This window comes from Vigna radiata, chromosome 8 (assembly GCF_000741045.1).
Source record: "Vigna radiata var. radiata cultivar VC1973A chromosome 8, Vradiata_ver6, whole genome shotgun sequence".
Classification (NCBI taxonomy): Eukaryota; Viridiplantae; Streptophyta; class Magnoliopsida; order Fabales; family Fabaceae; genus Vigna; species Vigna radiata.
The window spans coordinates 2,477,116-2,496,961 of NC_028358.1; the positions used below are offsets into that span (position 1 = coordinate 2,477,116).

A 19,846-nucleotide genomic window follows, 5' to 3' on the forward strand; every position below is an offset into this window, starting at 1 on the left:
GAATTGTAGCCGGTCGGCCACGTGAACATTAGGATCCAGGGGCCCAGTGAGAAGGGGATAGTTGGCCTTCTGTCTTTTGGTTGGGGAAGGACTCTTCTCTTGAGTCTTTCTTTTTGGTTTACTTTTGCCAACCGGTGGATCCATCGGCTTAGCGTCAATCGTAGATTCCACGTTGTCAGTAATTTTCATGGCAGATTTTGTTGACGCTGGGGGGACGATCGTGAGGGGGGATTTGGGTTGGGGAACGACGGAGGAGGTACTCATTCCGGTGGCAGTAAGCAGCTTTCGGCGAGCCATCAAACTGGAGAATGCTTCATGTTGCTCCATCCCGTTGAAGAGATCTGAAAAGAAAACACAAATTTAGACATGTTAATATTCATTGAACAATGGCCAAAGGAAGAGAAGTAGACTTACCAAACACTCTGTCCGGTAGAGTGTCTTGTCCAAGCAAATTTATAATTTGGCGGGATGAGGTCTTTCGGGGTAGAATGTCAATTAGGCGGACCACCTCCAATTCCTCTTCGGTCATCTCTGTTGTAGCCCAAGAGTCAATCCGATTGGGCTCTTCGGTCCAATAGAAAGGGAATTTGGGGGTATCATCATCAAAGAAGTATTTCGGCCGAGCCAGCTCTAGAAGGGCTATCTTACAGAATTTGTTTTTGAAGTCTTTGTACGAGGAGTTGAAAGAAGTAAACAATTGCTTATCTTTTACGGGTAGCAACGATATCCAAGATCGGTTAGAATGCGGAAATGCCCGGAAAAAATATAAAAAGGCAGCAGGAGTTGGAGTTAGTTGTAGGCCGGCACATATTATGTAGAAGGCCTGCATAAATGCCCAGCCGTTCAGATGCAGCTAGGCAGGGCAAATGTTTAACTCTCTCAACACACCCATTTGGAAGTCAGAAAAGAGAAGTCTTACCCCTAGATCACGAAACAATGTGACATATGTATAGAAAAAATCTAGTTCATATCCCTCGCGACCGTGGCATGCTCGCTCGTTTAAACGGCATACGACAAAAGAATAATCATCAACATCATTGAAACTACGTAAAATACCTACCTGTTCTAGCATGTACCGAAGGGAAGCGGTGGAAACATAGTAAGGAAGACAATTTCGCACCTCGAAATGGGTCCACTCATATCCTTGTACAAGAGGAGAGGGGTCAGGGGAAGTCCACATACGAGAGTTATCAACGTTAAACTCTACTTCTATGGAATAGCCGGACGAGCTAGACGAAGACACCGAAGAAGACCTTGATGAAGACAATTCGGCTGCCTCATTGTCATTGTACCCCCGACCTTCATCCCGTGATCCACGACTCGATCGAGAAGAAACTGACATTACCTTGTTAAAGAAAAACACTACGGATGATCGGGTGTGAGTGGTGAACGATCGATAAGGCACTGCACAGGCGGGAAGGAAGACACAGAATGACAAGGGCCCTTCATCTATTTATAGCCTTGAAAAACGGTTTCATGAGGTCATCGTGGCCGTCCATTACCCTTGGATCCTAAGGCGGAGAAAGAGTGTCGTTTCATGTCACCCTTCGGATTTGATGAATTAATCTGGATCGTTAGATCGAAAGGTAATCGTAAGGTCTCGATACGCCAAAGCTGGTCGGTGGCACTTAAACCCCTTCGCTTATCGTAACGTTTGGGGCTTGGGGGGCTTATGTAAGGTAAGGGGAAGGTCGGTCGGACAAGTTTGGAAGGGAGTGAAGCCATAAGAGGAAGGGATGGCAAAGGGAGGAAAGTAAGTGAGTAGCCTGTGGGGAATGCAGATAAACGACCGGGAAGTTTATGAAGCCGGTCGGTATGGACGTTGGGACGAACGGGAGTGTCAGTTGACAAGGCAAGCACCTGGAGGGATCTCATATATATCACGGATGCGGATTTCTCGGCCATGATCGTAACGACGCTAATTAGTTGGCGAGAAATCCGGGATTGATAAATCAGTTGTTATAGGTAGTTAATGACTTTTAACTGGCTGAGACCTATAAATACAGAGATATGCCAGGTATAATTTCCTTAAGTAATACGTATTGTGGTTAATCTGAAGGTGACTTTGCTGACTTGAGCGTCGGAATGCTAACTTGCAGGTCACGTCCGATCGGTGGTGAAGCAGGGAAGTTCGGAGAGGAGAGGAGAAGGAGCAGCAGGGGTTGTGTTTAATCTCTGATCTCATATCCGAAACAACCACCAATAGGACTACAATCAAAATGCACTATGGAAACATAGAGAATAAGGAAGTAAGAAAAACAAAAGTGGACAAGTGAATTTAAAAACATGAAGGCTGCATGTATATGTTTACAAGTTTATTTATTTCATTGGTAAAAATTAACCCTATTATTACTCAATCATAATTCTCATTTATTTTAAAGTGTGAGACAGAAGTTATAGAAATGTAGAAAAAAGGTCTCAAAAGATAAATAGAAAGGATTTGACATATTAATAACATTTTTATAATAATTTTTTATAATAAATTATATATCACTATTTTATTGGTCTGTTTATTTAAAATGAAATAATCACAAACTATTATTATGTATACATTATAAAAAAAATTATTAAAAGAGATTTTTTGAATAGAAAAAATATTGAATTTATAAACTATCAATAAAAAAGAAAAAAACAAATATAATTATCGAAATTATGAAAATTGTACGATAAATGATGATCATATGAATGAAAAATTATATGGTGAAGAATTAATGGACGAAGATGATAAATATAAATATTTAAGGTTTAAGAAAGAAATTATATAAAGATTTTGGAATGAATTTTGAATTTCCTATAAAATTCATAAAAGCCATAATAGAATATGCATTTTTAAATAGTAAAGTGGGTAGAAGCTCATCAAAACATACAAACTCAAAAAAAACATTCATTTGGTTAGATGTTTTGTAATAAAAAAAAATGTCCGTCAAAATTAATTCATTTATTAGGTTTTAGTTTCAGTTTCTCTCTTCCATTTAAAATAATCTCAATGATTCAACAACAAAATTAAAATTTAACTCATTTTAATAGTAAAAAATTTATTGGACATGGCTCGAATTTACTTAAGAGAGGTATAAAATTATAAAATTAAATTTAAAATTTTATTTGTGGTATGTATAGTTACGAAGGATTAAAGTATCACCGTTTCTGGATTTATCAGAAAACATAGTTTAGTTGTGCATTAGGAATGAAACGTTTCGAATTTGAAAAAGCAGAAGCAGGAACTTGAGTTTACGCGAATGGAGGAATACGGCGCAGCAGAGGCAGAATCGAAGGAGAATATTTGGTGCAGAGAAACAGTGCCGAAGGTTTTCAAAATCGTATGCTGCACATTACCTCTTTCTAACACAGACCTCGTTTCGCTCCTTCTTGCATCGCCTTCAGTTCACCGAACCCTTCTCTCTTGTCAACCCCTTTGGGAGGTATCTACTTCTAAGCAATTGTTTTTTTTTTTTTTATTAAATTATATTTTCATTTCTTGGCATCAATTATTTATTTATTTATTTATTTTCGGTTGTAATTAGGTTCTCAATTTGCGCGAGTTAAAGAATGCGGGGAATCGCCTTATAGCTGCTCTTTCTTTGGTTAGTACTTTTTCTTTTCTTTTTTATTTGTTTAACTTGTGTTTGGTTTGGGTTGAAGAATTTTTAGTGTTCTTCTGTTCAATTACCTAAATGGTGAAGTATGTTAACTATGTAATAATAAAAAAATGATCTTTTTTGACGCCGAAATACCTACTTGATAACATGCTTTAAGGGTAATCTGGTCATCGAAAAAATTAAACTTTTGTAATTGTAAAGTAATAGAGAGGAGTAAGGCCGAAATAATGGATGTCAAGTGAGTGCAAGAGTTTGTTAAGGTGTCAAGATCAATAACACAAGGCTTTATTACCATTATGTATAGTGTGTCTTGGTTGTGAGAGTCAATAATAAACATTTTCTATTGAACTTGTTGATCCTTGATCCATATGTATGAAAAAACGTATGTTGGGTGATGAATTTTAAAAATAAAGGCTTGTTTTTAAAATTTGTTATTTTATGGCTTTTTGTTTAACATTTTGTGGTTATTTTGGGTGGAACTTGATGAATTCTTGTAGCCTAGATATCGCCATGTGAAGCAGATTAACCTTGAGTTTGCGAGAGATGTTGAAGACACGCATCTTATGCTTATTAAGGATAAGGTAACACGTGTATTTATTTTTACTATATTATACTTTTTTGTATGTTTACCTTTGAATGTTAAGGATGGAAGTAGCCTGCCGGTTTAACCGAAATATCGTCATATAAATTTGTTACTCTGTTGTGTACAGCAAGATTGATTAGTGTGATGCCTCAACTAAGAGAGAAAGAGAGAAACGTGTGGGAATGTTTGGTGATTTGATATGATAGAGATCGAAAAGTGTCTACAGTGCGGAGTGTCCACCAATCAATTTGCAAAATCTTGTATTCTTATATTTTCTAACTTCACCAACTGAATTTTGCTTCAAACAGTTGCTAATATATTTGAAAGTGGAAAATTTTCTAACCTCATCGAGCTTGATAAAATTAAAGAGCATGAAGGATGAAACTAATATGGTATAGTCTAGTTTTAGTATTTCTTTCTCTTTAAAATTTTGGTTTTTATATCATGTTGAGATATCACATGTCCCAAATATAACTTGTGTCATTGTGAATTTGTTGGATAATAAATAGAAAGACGATAGCATAAATTTACAGCTATATTCTGGTAATGGGAGTGCAGATCATGGATTGAAGAAATAAGAATTTATTGTATCTAAGAGAAAAAAAAAACATTAAGATATGGGTACCATCGAACTGAAACCAGTGTCCTGGATTGTGAATTGGCTACCAATAACTGATTGCTTATTGCTGGGCTTAATCTACCTGGTTGCAGTTAAAATGTAAAAGTCTTATCTGATTATCCTCTCATAATAACATCTACTTTATGCTATAGAATATATGTTGTCTGCGTTTCTAACCAAATATTTTGAAGCATTTCTAGTGTTTTAGTTCTCTTCAAAGCTTGGAGTCTTTAAATCTGAATGCCTGCCAAAAAATATCAGATACAGGAATTGAAGCAATAACCAGTTGTTGCCCCCAGCTCAAAAGCTTTTCGATCTACTGGAATATCAGGTGCTTTAAACTTTTCTTAATGCTTGATGTTTATGTTTGCGGCTGGTAATCTTTATTTGCATTCAAAAGTCAATCCTTATCATTAGTACTGAAATACGAATTGCAGGGTGTCAGACCTAGGACTACAATATATAGTGAAGAACTGCAAACATATAGTTGACTTGAACATAAGTGGATGTAAGGTATGCCTTGGTTTTGTAATTAATTTATTCAGTGTTATTGATTTAGTTTTGCATATATGTAATTTACTTGATGCATTCCTTCATTTTATATTCTTGTTGCTAGTTTATATTAATTTTTCTTTGGTCTTTAGTTGTGTAACGTATTTCTAAGGCAGATATCTTATTATTTTTACTCATTTATATAATTAGTTGAAGTTTATCCAACTGTTATTTGAAACACTTATTAGATATTTATATAGTTATAATTTCTTTCTTGATATTTAATATTGGAGAAAAGAAAATGTGTTTTCTTTTGATATTGAAAACTTGATAATATCATGTTTCATTTACTGTGATTTTTATTTTTTGTAAAAAAAAATATTTAATTAATATTTGAAACCGTAAAGGGCTAGGTATGGGTATATCTATTCCCGGTCAGGGATGAAATGTAGAGATGTCAAAATATTAGTTTTGCTCACCACGGCTGGAAAAAAAGTAGTTTTTTTAAATGGGAATCAAACTTAACCCAACTCACTTAACCTGTGTTAAATGTATTCAAGCCGGATTGAAGGTTGGTTGACTCATAACCCACTAATAAAAACCCTTTATTAGTTTTTTACCATTTTTTCATAAGTTTCTTATTATAATTATTTGTTACTTCTGATCATGTTAGTTGACAATTTGATCTTTTTAAATACTATAATGTTATCTAATGATTTTTGAATAGTTTGGATGTTTAATTTATTTGTTTGTCAAGTTATGTAGGTTGACACTTTAATTTCCACTCACTGCTTTTATAATAAGTTTGGTGAAATAGGTGAAGACTTTGATTGTATTGCTATAAAGAAATGAGTTGGGTCAATCCACTTTGATTGTATTGCATTAAATATATAAAATAAATTGATAAAATGAAACATTCTTAAATGAGACAACTCACTAACCCATCAACTTGTGATGGGTCGAGCTAGGTTATAAAATTTCCGGCTCACCAAAAAGTAAGCTGGGTTGGGTTGACAAATTTCTACCATATAAGTTCACAAGTAAGAGACGCCATTGCTCAATATTCAACTTCAACAGTTAATCGGACCACTACATTTTGTTTCTTATTTTTCTGAGATAATATTTCCTTGAGGAAGACATTATCTTGTAGTAGAGCATTTGTCAGTAGAGGAGCTTGCCCAATCACATCAAATACCTAGAGACTTGAATATTTCCTTTATCTTCATATAGAAAACCTTGTCCTGGAGCCTTTTTGAGGTACCTTAAATTACTAATGATGCATTCCAATGGCCAATACATGGTGCTTGCATAAACTGACTAACCACTCCACCTGTAAAAGATTACAAAAGATAGATCAGGCTTCTTAATAGTAAGATAAATTAGCTTTCCAACCAGCCACCTATTTCTTTCTGGGTCAGGGAAAGATTCACCTTCTTCCATTATTAGTTTATGATTTTGGTCCATAGGACTATCTACTAGCTTACAATCAAGCATACTTGTCTCTTGTAGTATGTCAATAGTGTACCTCTTTTGATTGAACTACCTCTATAATATTTGTCACCATATAAATATTTGTTAAGTTTCTTCTTGATTTCCTCAAAAGATTTGGCTTCCAAGGACATCTTTAGTTTCCATTGTAGATAGGGCGTCAGTCAAGAAGGAGACCATATCATGGTCGGTCATTTTGAGAGTGCAAGCTTGTTTGCAAAATCATAGAGGCATTGGATATCATTGATATAAATGTTGAGTTTTCTTCCAAAAGGAGTGGCATGTTGTGAAAGCTCTAAGAAGGGACATTAGAAGTCTTGGTTCTACATACTGCCGCAATAGAGCACACAGTTGGAAATTAGTTTGTTTCCACTGTTCAGCTTTTTTGGGAGGCACATGGTTTCCATCTTGCTCAAGGTGGTCATGATGACCTTGGTCAAGAAACCACATTTGAATAGTTGCAGACCAAGAGAGGTAATCTTTTGCATTTAATTTTTAAGAGGAAATGGAAGGACTTCCAGAGATTGAGACAACAGTAGCAAAACAGCCACTCATGAACAAAAGAAGGTTTTAACTAGGAAACCCTAGATAGCCCCTTAAACCTTGCTTGTAAAAGGCAACCAAGAACCAGAACAATTGAGGAAGGGTCGAGGAACACAACCAAAGCGACCTGCTTGCTCCAGTGAGAGGAAGGTGGCACGTGAGCTTCACATGCAGAATGTCAATGAGGATAGACATGGTGCGTGTGGCATATGGGACTGATGTAGGCTTCGAGACCGGTGGGGTTGTTCGTTGCTCAGAGTGGCTATCCAAATCTGGTGGTCGTCGGGTGTAGATGGTGACAAATCGATAGTGAATAGTGGTTGACAATGTTGAACAATGGTGGACAGTTGCAGACAGTGGTGAACAACAATGGGAATGGACAGCCTCGGACAGTTGTGACTAGTGTTGATGAACAAGACAAGACAAACACTAGAGCATGATTGACCCGCTCTGATACCAACTTGATAGAAGATATATGTTTAGAGGGATTTTTAAAAGACCCCTCTCTCAATCTTCTATTTATAATGAAAAACATATACAAGAATCTATGGAAGAGTAAGGGACTACACTAGATACCTAGGTGCAGAACTGTAGGTACAACTGATAGATGTTCCCAACACTCTAACCCCTATACTTAGACTTAATGATAGATGTAATTATTCTAACACGACAAACCCTTGTTCTCTTTGCGTTATCTCGATAAGAAATGGTATTTAGTGCCTTAATGCAACTTCAGATTTATAGTTTATAATAAATTGAAAATTATCTATTGAAAGTTGGCACTTGTATCCTCTGATGTCTGAAAAAAGCACTTTTATGATAATTGCAGAATATTTCAGACCAAGGTGTACAACTTATTGCTGACAATTATCCAGAACTAGAGTCACTAAATTTGACAAGGTATGCCAGTAAATTATAACAGATTTTGTAACATATCTTGCATGCTATGAGATTGTAAATATTATTTCCCAGATCATGGATCAGTAAAGTGATAGCTTGGGGTGGGAGGATTATGATGAACACTGGGGTCAATTAAACCTATCTTCTGATGCTTGTCTCATAATTTGATGTTTAGGTGCGTTAAATTAACAGATGAAGGTTTGATGAGTTTGTTGCCAAAATGTCTTTCTCTTCGGAGTTTGAATCTCTATGCACTGTCAAGGTTGGCATTGAAACTTGACGCTAAATTCAAGTTGTACTGCCCTGGAATTTCTTTAATTCATATCATTACTATTATTCAGTTTCACAGATGCAGCTTACAGGAACTTAGGTCTTCTATCACGTCTGAAGTTTTTGGATCTCTGTGGTGCCCAGGTAAAAAGTATTGGGTTTCTTCTGTTATCTCTGGGCAACCCAATCTGATGCAGACAACTAATGGATACAATTTTGACTCGCAGAATCTTTCAGATGAAGGACTCTCCTGTATTTCTAAGTGCAAGAACCTTGAATCCCTCAATCTGACATGGTAAATGAATCTTCAATCTGAATATCTATCTGTCATATTAAAGTAAAATGCTCGTATTCATAATTTTGCATGATAGGTGCACAGGTGTGACTGATGAAGGGGTCATATCCATTGCAAAGGGTTGCACCTCTCTTCAGTTTCTAAGGTATATTAATTTGAGAAATTTGTAGCACTTGAATATACAGTACTGGATGGTGCAGTCTTGACTTCCGAAATTTTTTTGTTCTTGTCATACTATGAACATAAATACTTCTCATGATATATGGTTGGATAAGGGGTTTGAATGTTCATTTTTTTTTGTTCCAGTGAGGACTATGACATTCACTTTTGCAACACTTGTACATGACATTTTTTAATTAATCTCAACTAAAATTTCTATTATATGGTGTAGATTTACTTCTTTCACAATATGCTTTGTGTTATCCAAAAATCACTTCTCTTACTGATTTGTTGAAAGGCATATGTAGCTTGTTTGGAATAGTTGGTGTGACTGACAAAAGTCTGGAGGAACTCTCAAAGTCCTGTTCTAACAAAATTACGACCCTTGACGTGTATGGATGTATTGGCATCAAGGCAAATTCCTAGCACTATTTCTGTATAAAAGGAATGCTAGCAACATACTCTTTAACACACTATTTCTCATAAAAAATTGCGATTTTCAATAAATTTTAACCAATGATAGCTTGTTCAAAAGAGTATATTGGTAGCATTCCTCTAGTGAAAAATTCCAATTATTTGCTGGAATGTTTTTTCTAACAGTTTCTTTATTCCCTTGCAGAACCGAAGCCGTGAATACTTGCTACAATTATTTCCCTATTTGAAATGCTTTAAAGTGCATAGCTAATGAGGTGATAGAGAAAAGAAAATTTGGTACTGGAAACAGTCCTTTGGACAATTAGGACATACTAACCTTGAAATTTGCAAATTTAATCACAATTCTTTTGCTATTTCTTTTTTCATGGTGCCTTTTTTAGTTTATCAATTTACGGTAGTAAATTTGTGTATTTTGGGGTGTTAAAAAACCGTGTACAAGTAATTTTTGTTCATTTGAATGAGTATGCCTTATTCTACAGCTACAATATTAACACAAGAAGCCCGAATGTAAGCAAACAACAAAACCGAGTTCTCGATAAGAAAATGACAAGATTAAGTGAAAAGTTTTTCTACCTATAAATCAACCTACGAGTTTTAACCGTTTTTTATAAGTCTTATATGTAACTTCTCCTAAAATTGAAAAGTGAAAGTTGAGGTTAATTTATGAAACAATTTGATTTATTTATTCTATAAGTGTTTATTATGAAATAAAGATAAAACTTTGACCTTTTGAAAATGTAGTGGAATGATTGAGTCCTTCCTAATCCTTTCTTTGGATTGTGTAATGGAGATGAGAAAATCTTTTGTTTGATGTTCTAATGGAAAATGAGAAACTAAAGGAAAAGAAAGGAAAAAGAAAAGTAAAATCGGACGAGAGATAGAAGGAATAAATATATACTTACATAATTTCTTTTGTTAAGAATAATTTTATTTATTAATTATTAATTTTATCATATTATATATATATATATATATATATATATATATATATATATATAAGACACTGAAATACTTGTTATTAAGCGTCAACGTAATTTTCTAATTAATTCTGACCAAACAAGAACCATGATTCAGACTATGCAGCCTATTGAACTCTCACTTTTGTTTTCTTCTATATTTTTTCTTAATGTTCTTTTATATTTGTTGCTATTTTATACTTGGAGAGTGTTTCGTTTTGTTTAGAATTTGAAAAAAAAAAAAGGACATCAGTTGAAGGATGTTTGTCTCCCCTACGTAAGGGGTTTTTTATATAATAGTAACTGATTATTTTTCATTTGTTTGATTTTCTAATTTAATTACTTTTGTCTTTCTTATATACCCTTCCTTTTGGAAAACCCCTTACATAAGTCATCGCATGTTGCAAGTTATCTTAGTCCCATTTTACACTATAATCTGGAATATAAAATTGATCATGAAGTAAAGCGTGGAGCTGGTTATTGTTTAGATAAATTGGAGACCATTGATGAGATCGCTAAAATTGATGATTTGATTGCTTTGATTAATATTTTCACGAGAAAATTTGGATCTTTTGGTAGTCTAATAACTCAACATACACTTAAAATAAAACTACAATACAATGGTAGGAATTATATGGTAACGAACATCCATGATTACAAAGGCTTTTTACAACGTTGTATTTAATTTTCCAATCAAGTACCCATAAGCTAGTATGATGTATTATTTTTTATAATTATTTAGGTCCATTAAAATAGCACGAATGATGTGGTGGTTAGGATGAATAATTATATTTAAAAAAAAAAACTAAATTCATTTTATAGTTTTACTTTCTTCTCTTACAAAAATATATTCTGAACAGTCTTATTTTCTTATTTAAACAGATATATAATTCACACAAATATTTGTAAAAGCTTTAATCAGAGGTGCGTGCAGAACTACGCGTGTTAAACACCGTTCATACTTTCATTTCAAACGTAAAGTCAAACAAGCAATAGGAATTTTTACAACATCTTAGTTTATTAAGATATCTTTAATTAAGCATTTTCAAAACACCCCAACTCTGTTTTTTCTTTAATTGAAGAAGATCTGTTCGAAATATCTTTATTGATCAAAGGTGTCAAAAAGTGTAATGAAAATAGACAATTCTCCAACAAAACATTCTGCAAAAACACAACATTCATTTTGTCGTACTGTGATGAAAAATAGAATGTTAATGATATATTGAGCATCATAAGAAGAATACTTATCAAGCCCTTTCTTACAATCACTAGTTGTAAGCATCTCTTCCTATTTTGCCAATATATAATCATTGCGACAGTTCAGATCTCATCCCATTTTAAATTCTATTCTACATCATTATCAATTACGCCATACCAAATTTGTCAAGTTTCTGATGGACAGAGATAAATGAAAACAATTATCAAGTTTCGAAGATTAATAGGACAAATACGTGAGAATTTGGAGCTCCAGGCATAGGGCTCCAAGGCGGCAACTAGGTTGGAAGGGGACTCTAGTTCTTCTTTACTATTGCTAGTAATAAGATGTATGGAGTATGGAGCCCCAATGGGCATCTATGAGAAAATTCCCTTTTAAAGGGAAAAGAAAAACTAGGAGATTTGGGGAGAGGGGGTCAAGAAAGAGACAAGTCAATAAGGCAGAAAATCATAATTTTTTCTATGAGATAAAGGTGACATGATGATACATAGCAGATCATTGCTATAATCTCCACATGGAGATACCTGAAAAAGACAGGCATGATCTACCATTTTTACAAAAAAACTTACCAACCAAATGCTTCTTTGAGCCTTTTACTTTATGTATGTCTGAAACTGACCTACAAGGAATGGAAGTGATCATCAAAAAATAAAAAAATTAAACAATCCTTGAAAAGCATGCAAACAATACACCCCAAACTCTAACCAATGTCATACTGGAGCAGGTTATGAAATAGACATGAAAAGACAGCAAATTTGTTCAATCAGTACTTAATATTCTTTTACTCTTATACCATGTTTAAAACCATCTTATACCACCGAGCATACTAGTGTAAATAATCTCAGAACACAAAAGAGAAGCTCCTAATATCATGACAATGTCTGTCTTCAATACAGTTAACATTTCTTTGCAGAGCTGGCGCAGAATAATATGCATGTTGCTCATGAGATCATCTTTAACAAGTCCAACGAGGGAACATACAAATTCAAAGGCTGCCTATATCAGAAATTACTCAATGTCAATGTTAAAACAGCATTCTAAGGAGTCAGATACACGGTGGCATTACATGGGTGCTACACGGTTTGTTTGCAATTTTAGGACACTGACAGCAAATGTCCTCTCTCTGATAATTCAAAATTGTAAATTATTACCTAGTTCAACCACCTCTCATTATTTTCATCCATTACATCCTTCTTCCCAACTCTCACTCTAAATGACACAACCCTATCACCCTTTTTTTTTGCTAATAAACAGGAGACTTGACAGCCTTTACAATTTTAAAGGAACCAAGCACCAAAAGAAAGTTCATGACATTAATCTTCTTCAATAATAACTAATCAAGTATGCTACATGCTTGTGGAAGGAGTGGAGGCAGAGGATGGCAACTACCTTAAACGTCAACGCCTAGATTTATTCTTGCAGCAGCGGAACTCAGCTAAGAGAGCTATGTGATCTGAGGACCATTCAGGTGAAGGAAGTGCAGTGTCCTTCCTCAAACTCTCCTCGTCTAGTAACTCCAATAATGACTCCACAACTAAAGAATCCGCTGAAACCACAAGTCATATCGCTTCATAAAAATGTGACTAATATATAGACTTTAAATTTAGCAAAATGATATACAACATGCCCACCAGTGTAAAATATATAATCTAGAGTGCCGATAAAATCTCTAGTGACATTTGTGAATAAAGGTTCATTTGTTCCACCGTCCAGTCTCCTTTTATGCTGATCGTATCCAAGGCTAACTGTTCTCGCAAAAGATGAGTATGCACTGACCTAAATTTATAACACGAACAGCATATTAAATAGGACAAATGATACAAAAACAAAACTAAAATAGGTAAACGAGCATATTTTGAATATGCCATTCCATAATGGGATGCAGTCCAACAAATTACCAGTGGTAACTGATGAACCAACTTGCTGTGAGGACGTAAAATGTTAAGTGGGTCAACTGCTAAATCAGGATGTGAAGGGTCTACTTTCCCCATTGCAAGAAGTGCATGAGGAGCACTGCAACAAAGTTCAGATTAACCATTATAAATACAATATCCTTCCAAAATAAGAAACAAAAGAAAAAGTATAAAGGAAAGTATTCATCAAACCTTCCCGGAACTGAATTAAAATCTCCACAAACCAACATTGGAATGTCTGCGCTTGCAGCTATTTTCTCCAACCCTTTTAAGAGAGTGTGAACCTAAAATAGGAGAGAAAACAATAAGATAGAGTAATGTCCAAAACAATCTTCTTGATAAGAACAGACTAGAAAATAATTATACCTGCCAGAGTTTCACATCCTTTAAATCTTGGGGGACATTTACATGTGTGTTTGCCTAAAGTTCACAAGAAATATGTTTTAGGAGTTACAAGTAGAATCCCTACAAAAGTAGTTCAACATAGATCTAAAAGGGGGTAGGTACATGGGAGAGATAGCATATTTATCATAGAGGAAGATCAAAATTATGGTTTCAAGAAAATTACCCATTAACTTCATCTATTTTATTTTTATAACTACCAGAATAAGATATTTTTCTTTTGCTCAATGGAAAAAAAAAATGAAACAAAAGAGGAGATGAAAAGTAAAAGAGTGGGTCCCCCCAATGCATCACCAAATGACATGCGTAAAAAAATGGTAGCTGGGTAGTATTTATATAGTAATAATGGAAAGAGGGTATGAGGGAACATCCAGGACCCGTACTATACAAAATGGTCACCAGATAAATTCCTAAATGCAGTAACAACCAGGAAACTGGGGAACAATAAACAAATGCAATAAGCAATGAAAGAAAATGTCAAATAAAAAATACACATCATTGTACATGAAAGAGCTTACCACACAAAGAAGCTGCCTTTTCCCAGGATTATCAAAAGGTTGATTGTTAACTTTTGCTTCTAGAACAACAATTAGTGCAACATTATCCTAATACCAAAAAAACTTGGTAAGTAACAATTATACGAGACAATCATTTTTTTCCTTCTGAACATAAAAAATAAAATGTAATCTTTCACAAAATAAGCCACCTTAACCAGTCTGTTCAAGGCACTTTTTTTCTGAGTGGTTGGAATTGTAGCCTCTGTCAAAGACTGTGCAGCCTTGTTAAATTCAACCTGCATGCAAGCAAACATCATTCTAATGTGTATAGAAACATAACTGAACAGCCATATGCAAAATCAATGTCCAACCTCATATTTCTTCACATGCGAAAATCTGTCTCTGCGGAAAAATGTTGCACAACCATCAATTGTATTTGTGTTGCTACTGTACACCTGTAGCCCACAGAAAGTGTTTAGCATATAAAATATTTTGAAGTTTATGATCACAAGGACCAGAATATTGCAACAACCTCATTGGTTTTTCTCTTGTAAAGACCATAATATCCATGTTTGTCCAGTTCAGGAGAAAAAAATTCATCATAATGATCGCTTTGAACCTGGAGGGGAAATGTCCGTTAGCTAATACAGAAGCTATTGAAACCATAAATTTCGAAGTTGGCAATGAGGATATTAAGATCAGAAGAGAATAAAGAACTAGAACTTAAATTTTCAGAATAAACACTATAGCCTCTCCCTCCCAAAAATAAGGTGAAAAACCGCATACATTCACATGCATGGAAATTATGGTAATGTGTACTGTTACTTAATAATTCACAACATAGTCATAATCATTTACAACATGTGGACATGCTGAGTGTCCCATTCAATTATAACAAAAATCAACTAAAGAGATTATGCCAACAAAGCGAAATAATCAATTTAAATACCAAAAATAATAACCAACCCTTTTCCCATTATCAATATGGATTAGATGATGTCACAATGTTCTATGGTTATAGACAACAAACAACAGACCCCTAAATCCTTTTTAATAATTTTCTTCCATAGTTTTTCAAGAAGTGTGTCTATAGTAACTGCAACTCTAACTTCCCTGCCAGTTAATTCAACACTATTATCATCAAAATGAATAGTTAAGGTGCCAAGTAAATAAAACAAGTTTCTTCAACCAAAATCAGAAGCAAGAACATGCTTATGTACCTCCTGAAGACAAATAATGTCTGCACGGTAACCAACAATTTCTCGTAACAAATTTTGCCGACGATATGGCCAAGAAAGTGCCCACGAAGGGCAGTAATTGTATAGATCACTTGAGGCATATGCTTCTGATAATATATTGTAGGATAAAACAGTAAAAGTTCCTGAAGTTGTCATTCTCGCATCAACATCTAAATGCCCCACTCCATCAACACGTATCTGCTTGCGTGGAATAGGTGAAGGAGCAGGAATGACACGTGAAGTTAGTATAGTGTTAACAGGCCCCAAAGGCATTTTTGTCTCTGCATCAACTACAACACACTCAAACTTAAGGACATGACCAACATCATCAGCGGTAGGGGTATAAGTCTTAGATCGTCCAACTTCAAACCAAGTTTCACCACTTCTTTGTGTAATAGCAGCTGGATACAAATTTGTTGCAGACCCATTTGTCAAGCTAGCACTTGAAGCAGAAGCAGATAAGCTGGAATTGATTGTCCCAGACCCAGTACTATTAAAGCGCCCAAATACCTCTTCCTCCTCATTTCCATTTTCATTAAGGGCACTTGCAGCACGATCATGTAAGACACGATGATGCTGCCATGCATCTGAAAAACACTTTGTGGTGCAATGGTAGCTCTTAGAAAGAGGAATTTTGGCCTTAACACAACCTAGGCATTGCAGTGTGGCTTGCTCTGATGGATGTATGCTACAGACAGCAACTTTTTTGTCACTCTGTACACGATACCTGCCAAATGTAAGGGCCAGAGGACAGAATCAGACAATGTAAAATATCAAACGTTAAAATCAGCTTAATAGAAAGTGTATAAAGGTAGCATACTTGGGATGAAATATATATTTAATAAAGGGAATAAGCAAACATATACGTGAATGATTCACGAATGACAAATTAAGAATCCGGGACATACCAACTAATCCAAAACCAAAATATGGAAAAAAAAAAAAAAAAAGAGGGAGTATTAAGATAAAGAATTTGAACCTTAGTACATACACATACTACTACAAGTACAACCTTTCACCCACGAACAACTTTTAAATTAAACTTACAGGCAAAACCCAGGCTGCATGAGACAGTTACAAGTAATATGATCATCAGCACAGAAAAACCTGAAGTTATATCTTTCTCCACTTGACCATTTGAATGCAGACAAATTAAGTACGATAACCTATAAAGCACAGGAACTATCTACATAACATTTAAAAACTAAACAAGTAACAGTGTCACTTTTTATAAGTATGTCATGTATGTAGATAGGTAGTAACACAGTTTCCTCAACAAATATAGACATTAACCATAGTTTATATATAATTGAACACATGCACTAACAAAGGCAAGAGCAGATACAATGTATATGTTAAACTACCCTACAAAATATCCAGAACCATTAATTAAATACAAAGCATATTCCCTATAAAATTTTCATGCTCATGGTAACAAGACTGGGTATTACATATGCAAGTTGGACACAAGAATGCTTCCAGCTTTGCTTCTTTGGAGGATGTGGGTGTGTGACATTGTGTCTGCCTCTATATACAGGCACACAGGATAACCCCAATATTTTGGATTCCTACTGTGATGCTGCAAGTACTCATTGACATTTTGGAGACCAAGGAAATAGGGATCCAGGATGTCTCCACGTCCTTTATTGCTTAACAAATAGTTTTTAGTTACTTTGAGTTTCTGCACCTAACATAAAAATTGGATAGCAGAATATCTCATATACCTATAAGAGGTTGATGAACTACCAAATTTCTCATTCACAACAAAAAATAGAAGTACAATACCATAATTCAGTAAAACTATAGAAAGAACAAAAATTTTAGTGTGATATCTTTCACTGTTAACTATATTTAAACTCAATTCCACGTCTAGGAAAAACTATAAGAGGATGAATTATCCCATAACCCAAAATTCAAAGCTTAGAGAGAAATTTTGATGAATAGTTAACAAAACATAACTTTATGAAGGCTGATTTTAACAAAGAGAAAACTCTACCCATGATCTCATAACCAATCCTAAGCTGGGGAGGAGGAGGATTGTGTTAGGCTCCCAGGAATAAGCATAAAACTTGTCAAAACCGCAACACAGATCAATCATGGTTATTTAATGAAATTTCAAGATCTAAACATGATAGATGAATAGAGAATGAGAACTATGACTCCAATATATAAGAAAAATGGGAAACATTCAGAATTGTGTTAAATTACATAGGGATTAAACATATGACCTACGCTATGAACTTATGGTAACAGTGACTGTGCATAGATCAAGAGATGAGACTGAAATTGCGGAGAATTAACTTAGATTTGTTCTGGGAAGGTCTACAAGAGAAACTATTTATTTTCTATGGGAGCTGAGAAAGTGCACAGATGCAGGTCCGCATATAATTGCATCCCGATGCCTGAAAATGCATTAGGCGACAATCATAGCGCCTGGTATATCATTCAACTAATTTGCATCAATGCAGCACAAGGCTTTCTTCCTATCCACAAAATCTTTCTTAGTCTTACATAATACATACTAAAAGAATTCTAATAACACCCAAAGCTTTTTAAAACGGCTGCAATCAGGATTTCAGCTGTTATTGGCATCAAGGTTTTGGGGTCTACACAACCCAAAATTGTGACACAATCTATTACACACAACACATGAAAATGGACCCAGCACAGTAAAGTCCTAGTGCCTAAACTCTTAAACTCACACAGGAGTTACTTACAGAACTCTCACCTTTATATAAAAAAGAAGAGAAGAAGATAGCAGTAAGTAACACCAAGCTTTCAAAAACAATACCACCATTTGGGTCATCCAAGACATCAAGGTTTTTGGTTGTAACCAAATATCAACTTTTTTGAACTCCCAGACCACATTAAGGGTCACGTTTATCCATAATTGTACACAATGACCAAATTTAGAACCTTGACCATATTCCCAGTTTCCCACAACGCCAAAACAATCGAACTAGTTCCCAACTGCAATTTAAAAACCACCACAACCATGATCACTTTTTAAAACCTTTGTAAGACCACATACTCTTACTTTAACTCATAATATTACAAAAACCAAACGATAAGAAATATAAAACAAACACTCAGCACACTTCTTTTCAACTCCGACACAAAACCGAAAAACAGGTTTTGTTATAAGACCCTGGCAAACTAATCATGTCAACCAAAAACTAAGGTTAATTTTGTCAAATCCCAATAATTACCCTTTGTTTGACCGAAAGTCAATCCTGGCTATTTGATAAACAGAGAAGGAAACAGAAAGGGAATAAAAGAGTACACGGAGAGAGGAACATACCATTTGTAGCGGAGGAAATGACCATCTAAAGGGGCAGTTTCGGGAACATCGTCGGTAGATATGGTCTTATCAGGACGGCGAAGGAGGACGTAGGGTGTGAGTTCGCAACCTACAATAGGAATTTCCGAGGGCAGGTGCACGCGCACCACGCTCAGCATGCTTTACTTTTCTTCTTCTTCGTTCTCTTCTTCTTGACAACAGCGAAAACAATCCTGAAAACCAGATAACCCTATGATGGATAATCGAAAGCCGCGGCGGATACCTGGCGGATCCGCCATTACTTGACCCAAATACCCGCCAGCCTTGCAAATGGATCTGAGGATTCGAATAGAAGGTTCTAGAAAGGAAAAGGAAAAGGTGAGGATCGATTGCTAGGGTTTTACTGCAGAAGAAGAAGAAGAGAGAGTGCAAGTAATTGTGTTTTCTCTTACAGGGTTTGTTTTTTCTTTTCCTTTTCTTCAAATTTTTTTAGGGAGATTTGGTTAAGGGAGAAGGTATACGATACGACGACGCTGTGATGTTTTAGGATGTTTTCGAAGATTAGATTAGGAAGATATTTTTTAGGGCAAATTATTGGATTGGATTTTCTGGTGGGTACGGTGCACTGTGGAATATTCCAATATGGCTGAAATTGCATGAAGCCTCTTGTCTACATGTGATCATACTAACAATTTATAATAAACAAATATAAATAAATGTTGTAATAATATTAAAATTACTAATAAACATAAATAAGTTTGTCTGTAATTGTATTGATATTTTTATTACCTTTTATAAATAGTTAATTAAAAAACAATATAATTTATAATATATTAACATAAAGACATGTTATCGTGTTATATGTACACATTTTTAAATATTTATACTATTATATTAGTAGGTTATTTATAATGTTACTAAATTAATATATGAAGTAAACTTATATATTTATTTAGATATATTT

At 34.8% G+C, this 19,846-nt stretch overlaps 2 protein-coding genes across 3 annotated transcripts; one reads left to right on the forward strand and one right to left on the reverse strand.

The window, feature by feature from the left end:
• The first annotated feature begins 3,125 nt into the window (after positions 1 to 3,125).
• On the forward strand, positions 3,126 to 9,790 carry LOC106771033 (F-box protein At3g58530). 2 transcript variants are annotated; one of them, XM_014656913.2, is made up of 12 exons: positions 3,128 to 3,419; positions 3,522 to 3,581; positions 4,094 to 4,177; positions 4,999 to 5,129; positions 5,236 to 5,311; positions 8,151 to 8,221; positions 8,397 to 8,483; positions 8,563 to 8,635; positions 8,719 to 8,786; positions 8,863 to 8,931; positions 9,254 to 9,359; positions 9,565 to 9,790. In XM_014656913.2, the coding sequence occupies exons 1-12, from the start codon at positions 3,237 to 3,239 to the stop codon at positions 9,628 to 9,630; spliced, it is 1,074 nt and encodes a 357-aa protein (XP_014512399.1). In that variant the 5' UTR covers positions 3,128 to 3,236; the 3' UTR covers positions 9,631 to 9,790. The 2 variants fall into 2 exon arrangements, with proteins under 2 accessions (XP_014512400.1, XP_014512399.1); XM_014656914.2 differs by lacking the exon at positions 9,565 to 9,790 and having other exon boundaries at positions 3,126 to 3,419; positions 9,244 to 9,359.
• A 1,743-nt stretch (positions 9,791 to 11,533) lies between these two features.
• LOC106772163 (carbon catabolite repressor protein 4 homolog 1) lies at positions 11,534 to 19,439 on the reverse strand. Its single transcript, XM_014658375.2, has 12 exons — positions 18,904 to 19,439; positions 15,585 to 16,329; positions 14,897 to 14,983; positions 14,736 to 14,819; positions 14,574 to 14,660; positions 14,386 to 14,472; positions 13,832 to 13,885; positions 13,658 to 13,749; positions 13,451 to 13,565; positions 13,184 to 13,328; positions 12,942 to 13,098; positions 11,534 to 12,171 (listed from the first exon to the last, which is right to left on the reverse strand). The coding sequence occupies exons 1-11, from the start codon at positions 19,059 to 19,061 to the stop codon at positions 12,950 to 12,952; spliced, it is 1,803 nt and encodes a 600-aa protein (XP_014513861.1). The 5' UTR covers positions 19,062 to 19,439; the 3' UTR covers positions 11,534 to 12,171; positions 12,942 to 12,949.
• Positions 19,440 to 19,846: the final 407 nt, after the last annotated feature.